At 56.0% G+C, this 10,208-nt stretch overlaps 1 protein-coding gene across 1 annotated transcript; it reads right to left on the bottom strand.

Moving 5' to 3' along the window:
• Nucleotides 1-4,461: 4,461 nt before the first annotated feature.
• Nucleotides 4,462-10,002, bottom strand: LOC142047558 (uncharacterized). The gene is made up of 4 exons (XM_075071259.1): nt 9,953-10,002; nt 9,423-9,544; nt 6,050-6,746; nt 4,462-4,524 (listed from the first exon to the last, which is right to left on the bottom strand). The coding sequence occupies exons 1-4, from the start codon at nt 9,962-9,964 to the stop codon at nt 4,462-4,464; spliced, it is 894 nt and encodes a 297-aa protein (XP_074927360.1). The 5' UTR covers nt 9,965-10,002.
• Nucleotides 10,003-10,208: the final 206 nt, after the last annotated feature.

Consider the following 10,208-nt stretch of genomic DNA (forward strand, 5'->3'; position numbering starts at 1 on the left):
GGTCTGGGTCTGAGCCCCAGCCCCTCTCAACCCCTGCAAGTTTCTAACCCTCTTTGCCCCTTGAGTAAGGTGACCCTCAGTCCTTAACACTCAGTGAGGAGTCTCCCTGCTCTGCTGGGAGAGGGTCTCCCTTCCTCCAATTCTCTGGTCTTTCAAATCTCATCAAAACTCGTCCAAATTCCAGTCCTCTCTCCTTCCTCACTCCCCCTGTCTGCCTGAAACAGTGGGGGAAAGGGGGTTATTAGGTTTCTGACAGGGCCAAAATTTGCTACAGACACTTCAATTCGCCTACAGGGAACCACAGCTTAATTAGGCTGCTGTGTGACATTAGGTTCCTGACTGGGTCTTACTTGGCTACAGGTGCTTCAATTAGCCTGCAGTAGCCTTCCCTAGTCTCTAGGGAACCAGGCCTTCATTAGACTCTATCTCCCCTCTAGCACTCTCCCAGTGCTCTCTGGCCCTGCTGTATCCCATATCTCCCTCTCACCGCCCCCATCCCTCCGCTCAACAACACTGGGTTAGGTTACTTGGGAAGAGATACAGTGTTGTCGTGACAGGCCATTCCCGTTGCTTTGTTAGTTTCCGGCTCTATGCTGAATCTGAAAGTGGAAAGGTTGTAGAGACAGGAACCATCAAGTCACTCGTGCATTCCTCTCCTTGTTTGTGTGCATCCATTGGAGTGGGGCGAGATCTGTCACAAGGGTGAACCGCTGCCCAAGCAGGTAGTACCATAGCGTCTCCATGCCCCATTTAACCGCTAGGCACTCCTTTTCAACTATGGTGTCCCGTTGCTCCCTGGGCAGGAGCTTCTGGCTGAGGTAAAGGATGATTGCTCCTCATCCTCCACCATCTGTGAAAGGACGCCCCAAGTCCTACCTCCGAGGAGTCTGTTTGTAGAATGAATTCCTTCTTGAAATCTGGGGCTGTGAGCACTGGATGACTGCAAAGGGCCGTCCTTAAGGTCTGTGAAAGCTTCATCTGCCGCCGCGGTCCACTTAACGATCTCTGGCCCCTTAGCTCTTATCAGATCCATCAGAGGTGCTGCCTTCGTGGTGAAGTGAGGATGAACTGGGGATAGTACCCCACTGTCCCTAAGAGCTCTCTGACTTGCTTCTTGCAGATTGGAGGGGACCATTCCTGTATTGCCTCCACTTTGTTCCGTTTGGATTTCACCGGCCCCTTCTGACAACATATCCGAGGGATCTGGCCTCGGCTAGCCCCATTGCACATCTGGAAGGTGCTCAACCCTGGAGGCCCTTCTCTCCCCGGTGCGGATGGATTTATGGCCCAGGACAGGCAGACTGAACAGACTTTTGTGCACCTCCCTCCCCCAGGAAACATGCAAAGTAGGGTACGTCCTGGCAGCCCCACCACAGCTGTGTCTGACAACCACTCCAGGTTGTGCCTGTCGACGTGGCACAGGCCTGCAAGAGCTGGGAAGTGGCCCTCTGCTTCCCGGCAACGGGCCAGGCCCTGGCTGAGATTACCTGATCAGCAATGAGTAGAGAGCTGGGATTTTGCTCCCCTTTATCCCAGCGAGCTCCCCCTTCGGTGAGCCCAAGTTCTGCCCGTGTTCAGGGCGTGCAGCTTCCCTGCCTCTGCCTCGGTCTCCCCAACACGGCCTTCTGGCTTGTGGGGGTGTTTGGCCCCCCCGAGCACAACTCCCCCACGAATAGGGGTCTGTCTCTGCCCCATGACCCCACTCAGAAGCTCCCTGCCCCCAGCCAGGCCAGTCTCACATGGAGACACCCTCGTTCCAGAGGGGATGGGCCAGCAGCTGAGCCTCCTTCCAGAGCCACGGCCCATGCGTGCCGGCCGGCTGGCTCTCCCCACGCTAGTCCTGGCTGAGATGCCAAGCACCCCTGGCAGGGCGGCGTCTGGGATTGGCCCCTGGCCAGCCACTCAGACACAGTCAAACTCCCTTCTGACACACAACACATCCTGGGGTCAGGATGCTTGGCCCAGCCTTGCCCAGGCCGTGACAGAGAGAACAATTCACCCCCTTTCTCTCCGTTCTCCATGCTTGGGCCCGTCTCTCCAGCTGGCCACTGCCCAGGGCCATTGCGGGGCGGGAGAGTTGGAATTACTCAGCAAAGCCCTTGCAAGTTCCCCAGGCATTCACTGGGCGAGAGCCAATTCTGCTGTCTCTGGACTGGACCCACAAGCAGACAGGGTTCTCCAGAGTGTCAGCTAAGCTGGGTGCCCTGGATTTACCGCCTGTGCCAATGCCCTGTTCTGCAAACATCGCCTTGCAGTGCTAGGCTTTGGGTCTCCACCCTGTGGAGGGCTGAGCAGGGGGCGCCAGGCAGTAAAACCCCTCTGGCTTGTGGGACCAGTTCCACAGCCGGACAGAGCTCTCCAGAACTCAGACTGGCCAGAGGTTAAACAGTAACTGAATGGAGTGAAGTTGATTTATGGCTGGTGCCAGCAGAGACCTGGCTTCTCCCCCTGCCGCCCCCAGCCCCGGGTGAGCGCCCCCCTGCCTTAGCCTGGCAGCGAGTGGCATACGAGCGCCTCCTCTTGGCCACTCACCAGAATGCTGTGAGGGGACCCAGCTGCTGGATCTGGGAGTCTGAACAGAGCCCACATTTGGGCTCTGTGTTGGGGTCCCCGGGCACCCCCTTGGGGTCCAGACCCTCTGCCTAGCACCTGCTCTGACTGCTTAGACACACAGTGCCCTGCCCAGTCCCTGCAATCAGAGGTGACCCCTCAGACTCTCCTGTAGCTTAAACACCCCTCTGGCAGAGCTCCACCAAAAGGTGGGAGCCCCCAAAGGGCCCACTTCATTGTCCCCCCTGGGAGGTGCAGCACTGACACACAGGCACTGTGCACAGATGTCTGACACAGACCTACTCACCCCTCCCTACCCAACCCCTGCCTCAGTTTCCTCCCTGTTCTGGACTGGAGACGTCTGGCGCCATCCAGAGCCTTCTGCTGCCATTCATGACTCGTGATCTGAAACATAGGACTGGGCCTGGGGGTGGGGAAGGTCCCACCACTGTGAGCAGAAAATTCTCACCTAAAACCCTTGTTGGAAACCAAAAACCTGAGAAAACCAGGAAAGTCTTTTCTTCTGGAAGGAGGGCATGGCGAATGAGCTGGGCTGGGGGAAGGGAGGAATGCGACGGGGAGAGTAGGAGGGGGATGTGTCTAGTGACAGGGGATGTCTGACCACAATGATCAATTACTTGGGCAGCTGGGCCAAGCACCCACCACACAACTGGCACTGCTGTGATGTTTACAGGCCCTAGCACAGGTCTCTCTACATGAGCTGAGAGTCACAGCTCCAGTCAGGACTGCCCATTGCCAGGTGTCTGGTTTTTCACCAGGACACCTGGTCGAATAGGGACCCTGGTGGCTCCATTAGAAGTCTGGTTGGTGGTTCAGGCAGGCTCCTTACCTGGCTTCATGCAGTTCCTGGAAGCAGCCGACAGGTTCCTGCAGGGTGCGGCCTCTAGGCACAGGGGCAGCCATGGAGGATCTGGAACACTGCCCCTGCCTGAAGCGCTGACTCCACAGCTCCCATTGGCCAGGAACCGCGACCACTGGATCTGTGGACAGCGGCAGCACGTGGAGCCCCATGGCTGTGCCACCACCTAGGAGCTGTCACAACTTCCTGGGAGCCGCCTGAGTTCAGCGCCACCCAGAGCCCGCTTCCTGAACCCTCTCCTGCACCCCAACCTACTACCCTAGCCCAGAGCCCCCTCCCACACTACAAACCCCTCATTACTGCCCCCACCCCAGAGCCCAAACCCCCAGGCCAGAGCCCGTATGCCATCCCACACCCCAACCAACTGCTCCCACCCCAGAGCCTGCTCCCCAACCCCTCTCCCACACCCTAAGCCCATACCCCAGCCTAGAGAAAATAAAAGAGTGAGCAAGGGTGAGGGAGAGCGAGTGAGGGGGATAGAGTGAGTGATGGCAGGAGCTTGGAGAAGGGGCGGGCCAGGGGGTGAATAAAGGGGTTCAGTTCTCTGCTATTAGAAAGTTGGCAACCCTGCAGTTGCTGTGCAGGCACACTTACCCATCACATCAGTCACTGGCTCTGCAAACACTCTGCCCCCTGCCCCACAGGCAGACTCGGAGAGTCTGTGACAAGGCACAGCCTGGGAGCCTGGGGCAGTTGGTGCAGTCCCTAGCGTTGGCCGAGGTGGCAGCCAGCCCACGGGCTTGTGTCCCTCGTCAGCCTGCTCCATGGCGGTGAGGTTTGGTTCGTATGGGAGGACAGCGGAAAGCCCAGGCAGATCGGCTGGTGTCACACAGGCCTGGCTGCTCCTGCCCACAGCCAATTTCCATGAGCGCTTTGGGAGGTGAGTGATTGTGCAATAAGTGCCCCGAACTGCCCTGCTAATGCAGTCCCTGAACAGTGACCCCTCTGCTTATATCTGCGTTACAGCAGCCCGTCCCATGGCCACACACCGCGGGCACTGGCACCAGCCTCGTGCCCGGACCCAGTAGAGGTCACTGCTGCTTCTGCCTTCTCTGCAGGTTCAGTGGAGCTGGGGACGGATTGTTCTTGGGTGTCTGTCGGGGAAGGCCATGCAAGGTGAGTTTGGGGCAACATTGTGGGCAATGGAAAGGTGGGGAGGGATGCACAAGTCTTTTCCTGTCACTTCCTTGTCATTTTCCAGTAAATAGAATTCGTTCTGATTGCAACAATCCCTTCCCTGTGCATTGCCCAGATTGTAAAGCTTTATCGGGTTTCTTTTGTGTTTGATTAGAGCCGCCTTCACGGAACAGAAACATGTTCCTTCTCTGAATTGTCTTATGAAGCTCGAGTTTTAGCGACAGGCACCTGACCCTAGCCGTGGCCTTTACCACCCACCTGTCCACGTCAGTGGAACCCGGCTTCGTTAACAAGTAGGTGAATCTGGCTCAAAGGGAGAAGTGGATGAAACGAACAGGCATGTACGACTCACCAAGACAGGGCAGGCCCAGGTTTCTGTCTAACCGGCTCTCCTGCCCCCTTTTCCCATCCCTCATCCCTAGCGCAGCACCTCAGAGCCTCCAGCCATTGACTGGAACCTCGTCCCGTCAGTCCGGGGAGCTGCAGGTGGACGTGCGCCAGCGCTGGAGCCAGGGCGCTTTGCCCAGCAGTTCTCGTGGTGCGGCGCTTGCCGGCCAATCTCATGGACCCGCCCAGAGCACACAGGGCCGATCTGCCCCGACCCCTCTCAGTCCCCGCTGAGCTTCCCCCCGTGTGATCCACCAGTCGCGGGCTGGCAGGCTTACATGCAAACTGGGGCTGGCCACGAGCTGAGTTTTCATTGTGTCCAACTCCACCTCTCACCAGCAGATGGCAGAGATGGCCAGGTTCATCCATAGCGAGCCTGGTGTGTTTAGCAAGGCTGCCCAGCCTCACTCCCAAGGGAGGTGACTCTGCCAGGTGGTCTGGGCTCAGGGGAGCCCCAGGCAAAAAGTGGGGCCAGGCCTGGCCGATGAAGGGGCACTTACTGCCAGGGAGCGCTGGAGGCGCCTCCCACACTGTGTAAAGTCCAGACACAAAGACAGAGAGGAGGGAGACAGACACCGGGACAGAGACACGAGACCCCAGGATGCTCCAACACTTATTGGATGTTAATCATTTGGCAGGACTGGGGGACTCTGCAAAATCAAAAAATTTGAAGAGAAGAATGTCCCACCCCCTGCATCCCCCAAAGTTTCTGATGCCGTGCCCGTGTGCCCCTCCCTGCCCGGCTGGTGCCCCCTGGGCCCGCCATCCCCCCCTACTGTCCAGTGTGCCCACCTCAGCCCCGCCGTCCCCCACGTCCACCCGCCGTTCCCCCACGGCGTCCGCCCATTCCCGCCGTCCTCCACGGCGCCCCCCCTCCCCCCACCGTCCCCACGCCTCCCACTGGCCCCAATCCACCCCTTCTCCCACTGCCCCATCCACCCCTCTCCCACGGCCCCATCCCCCCCTTCTCCCACCCCATCCCCCACGCCTCCGACGAAGCTCAATTGTCCGGCCGTCCGGCCATCCCCTCAATGTTACGACATCGTCCCCTGCCCCATTGTCCCCCCAACTCTCCAATGGTTCCCCGTGCCCCACCATCTCCCCAACCCTCCGAAGGGGCCCCCTGCTCTCCCCTACATCCTCTGCTCTCCCCTCTCCGCCCAGCTCTCCCTTCTGCCCCCTGCCAGGTGGGTGCAGCGGCTGTCTCATGGCTCGAATCTCGTCCAGGCAGGCACTGGGGTTGGAGTTGGGGTCGTTCCCTCTGCAGTCCCTGCAGCCCTTGGTGTCGCAGCGCAACAGGGGCACGTCGGGCAGCCGGTGCCAGGCCTCCAGCAGGCCTTGGGGATCCAGGTCCCGGTCCTGATGGTAGATCTGCCGGAAGATGAAGGCCTTGTAGTTGTGGTCGATGGGGTGGAAGGTGTCACTCACCATCTGTAGGATGTTGTGGGGCCTCTTCACCAGCAGGCACGTCCCCGTGCAGGGCGAGCGGATGGTGAAGAAGATCAGGCAGCTTCTCTTGTTGTAGGTCCGGGCCAAGAGCTTCTGCACGGGGCTGTTCTGGTCACCCTGGAGCAGGCGCCACTCGGCGTGTTCCCCTGCCCCGCTCAGACGCTTCATCCGGGCAGCCACAATGGGCCCTTCGTCTGGGTCATACAGGACACCCTCTCGGTTAATGGCCGCCTGCATGTCCCGCAGCTTGTTCCTGCGCAGCACCTGTTCCAGACCAGATGGGTTCTCACAACTGGCTTTCTCCAGGCTGACGGCAAAGGCGTATTCAACAGCCAACCCATCCCTAAGGGAAGACAAAGCAAAGGGCAGTGAGGGGACGTGGGGCTCTGAACAGCTCTGCCCCCAGCCCCGAGCGGCAAACTTGGGTGGGTTGCACATGGCGGTGCCACTGGCGAGTTCTAGGCTCTCACGGCTCCAGTCTCAATCAGGGGAAGTTTGCTCCCTGGGAGAATGAAATACACTTGGAGGAAGGTTTTAAGAAGAAACTGCCACAGGCACCACCAGGGATCATCAGCCCGGTGTGAGCTTTGGTCCGTCAGCCCCACAGGCCTGAGCGTTACCTCTTGAGCTCCAGGAGCAAGTCAGAGCTTTTATGCGGAGCCACCCCAAGAGAGGGACGTGACCCACATTCGGCCCCAGGATACACAGCGATTTGCTGGAGAGCTGAAGAACACTGGAGATCAGGGCTCCTCATTTCTCCCCCCAGCTCTGGGGGGGACTGTGATTGTGATTAAAGGGAGGCCAACAATGGCACCTATATGTGGCACATTCTGTGTGACAGGCTCTGGGTCTGCCACATTAGAGCTGGGTTCTCATCTCACCTCTGCCTGAAGTGGCCTTGTGCAACTGAACTGGGGAGGGTTGGGAGCTCATAACTGACTGAGGACAGGACACTAATTTGTAAGGTCTGAGGCCTTTTTCAGCAATAAGCAGCGCCAGCCAGGAAACAGAGAATCACATTCCCTCTAAATTATAAAGAAAATGTAACACTGGGCTGTTAAGGTGGCGCTTCTGTCATAATAGTCCTCACCATCACCAGGTCTTAAATCTTTAAAGAAAACTTCGTTTGACAGCATTCAACAGCCTGCAAGAAACCTTTTATCAGCAGTTGTCATTGTTCAATCTGTACCTCTAATGTTTTTCCTGTACAGTCCCCACTTCTATTCTCTTTATCTAGATGGTCTCTGGCTGGTTCTTTGATTGTTTCTGTCAGTTTCATAACTAATCTTGCAAGATTTAAATCAGCTCAGATGGTGGGATATGATTGGGTAAAGAATTATTTTGTAATGGGTTAGGATTGGTGAAAAACATGATTTTGTAGCATTTCAGTTTACAATGATTGGGTCAGGCACAGCTAAGCAGGACTCAAGTTTCACTATATAAACTGGAGTCCAAAAGGAAGGAAGTTCTTTGGACGCTAACTCCAGGGCACAGCCCAAGATCAGAGCTGCCAGACCTCAGCAGCCTGCCAGCCCTCAGTGCAGCAGCTGGAGCCCCACATGACCTGGCACCGAATGGCCACCAGAAAAAGTCCATCTGCCTTATTGGGAGTGGTGAGCATTGTCTGCTTCCCCCAGTGTATTCTCTTTTGGTCGCTGTTTGTAAATAGAGGTTAAGGATGTTACTGCGCAAGGCTTTTTCACTGGTAAAAGGCCCCATAAACCTAAAGAAAATTATGCCCTGAGCCCTAGGAAGTGGGAAAGCGCAGGGGTGCCTAAATTAACCGGGTTACGCCTTGAGCCCACGGGACAGTAAAGTTGGTTGGAGAGTGCAGGTAACAAATCAGTAACAAGGGCTGTGCTGAGCACTAGACAGCAGACATGGGAGCAGATCTCCTGGTTCCCAGCCCAGTGCACCTTCACCTTAGCTATGATCTACTGGTAGGGACTCTTTCTCTGAGGGGTCACAGCATGGGCTTGGGGAAGCACAGGTGTCACCTGTGGGGGCAGAGTGAGCCCTCCAGACCCTTCATCCTCTAAGCTGAGCCCCCTCCTCCTTCTGCAGCCCCCAGCCTCTGGAGCAGGGGGTGGGAATGAAGCTGGATTCATGGTGGTTTGTCCTATTATAGGGTCTGAATGTGATCATGAATATTCATGCTAATGCTCAGCCTCCCATGCCCAAATCTAACGTCCTCACCCTGATAACACTGGGGGGCACTTACCCTACAGACCAGACCTTTTAAGAGTCTTGGGTGCAAGGTATCTGGTCCTCATTTATTTGAAAGAGAGTGTACAGCAAGCACATGGTTAGTGCTGGTCCAATTTTTTCAGACAGAACAGTTTTCCTTAGGGAAAGTCTGATTTAACAAAATCTAAATGTTCCAAGGGAATACACTGATTCTGTGTAATTTTCTGATGAAAAATATTCAGAACAATTTGTTTAGATTGAAACATTTGGTTATGACTTTTTTTTACATTTGTTATATTATATTACTGTTTATCATATACAGGTGAAAACATATGGACTTTCATATTATTATATTAAATTATACTATAAAGCAGGAAATGCAAGTTGCTAAAGCTGAAATGGAAATATTTTGAGCTTGCTGAAATGAAATATTCAGATATGGTCCAACTGAAATCTGTTTTTAATTTTTCCAAAACAAAATCTGGAAATCCCAATCCATGGAAGTTTTCAAATTTTAGTTCTAATTCAGACTGAAAAGAAAATAGAAATTTCAGAATTTCCGAGGGAATTGGAATTCCAGTTTTCAACCAGTTTTTCACAATAGTAATGAAACCCCCACCCCCGTGCACCCCTAGAATTACCCCTCTCCCAGCTCCCTCTGCACACCAGAATCACCCCTCCCAGCTCTGCCATGCACTGAGCCACCTATGCCATAGAAAATCACATAGGGCAAAAGTGAAGCATCTTCCCCCATTTTTGCCTTCATTTACCACCCAGGGAGGGCAGAGGGGTCCCAGCCAGACAGGAAATGCCCCACTGGGGCCTCACTCACTTGTTCATATGATCCCCAATCTCTCTGAGCGCAGCCGGGTTGATGCTCCCAATAGTCTCTGGCCCGAAGCAGAGGAGAAAGGGCAGCAGCAAGAGTCCAGCCCTGGGCATCCGTCCCGACACCTGCACAGGACCTCATAGCGTCAGCACCCCTGAGCCTGGGCACAACCCAGAGCCATCAACCCACATCCCCTGGCTCCTGGTGTGCTACTGACAGGAGAGGGGGAAGGGGGTAACCCCCTGGAGATTGATGGGGTGGGGTGTGAATGGCAGACAGGTCTTCCATGGGGCTCTAAGGTCCAGGATGTGGGGGACAAGGGGGACTCACCTGCGATTCCATAGGGCAGGAGGAGACGGTGGGGATTCACCAGGGTTTCCATGGGGCGAGAGGTGGGGGGGGATGCCTTACCAGGGTTTACATGGGACAGGAGGAGGCGGAAGGGACTCACAAGGGTTGCTATGAGGCACAAGCTGAGGGGCAGTGGGGACTCACCAGGGTTTCCATGGGGCAGAACGAGGTGGGGGACTCACCATGGTTTCCATGGGGCAGGAGCAGGAGGAGCTGTCACTCACTGACAGAGGCTCACACCAGATCCCCAGTGATGGGCTCTCAGCTCCCAGCCCCTCTTCTTATAGCTCCATTCCCCCTAGTCCCCCACCACATGGTGCAGAGGGGCGGTGCCCACTCCTGCTGTCCCCGTGACCAGCCCAGGGGCAGGGGAGATGGCACTAGGTGGGACTCAGCTACTTCATTCAATATTGCCTTGAAAGGAAACTCCATGGGGCT

The sequence above is a fragment of the Chelonoidis abingdonii genome, chromosome 11 (assembly GCF_003597395.2).
Source record: "Chelonoidis abingdonii isolate Lonesome George chromosome 11, CheloAbing_2.0, whole genome shotgun sequence".
In the NCBI taxonomy this organism is placed as follows: domain Eukaryota; kingdom Metazoa; phylum Chordata; order Testudines; family Testudinidae; genus Chelonoidis; species Chelonoidis abingdonii.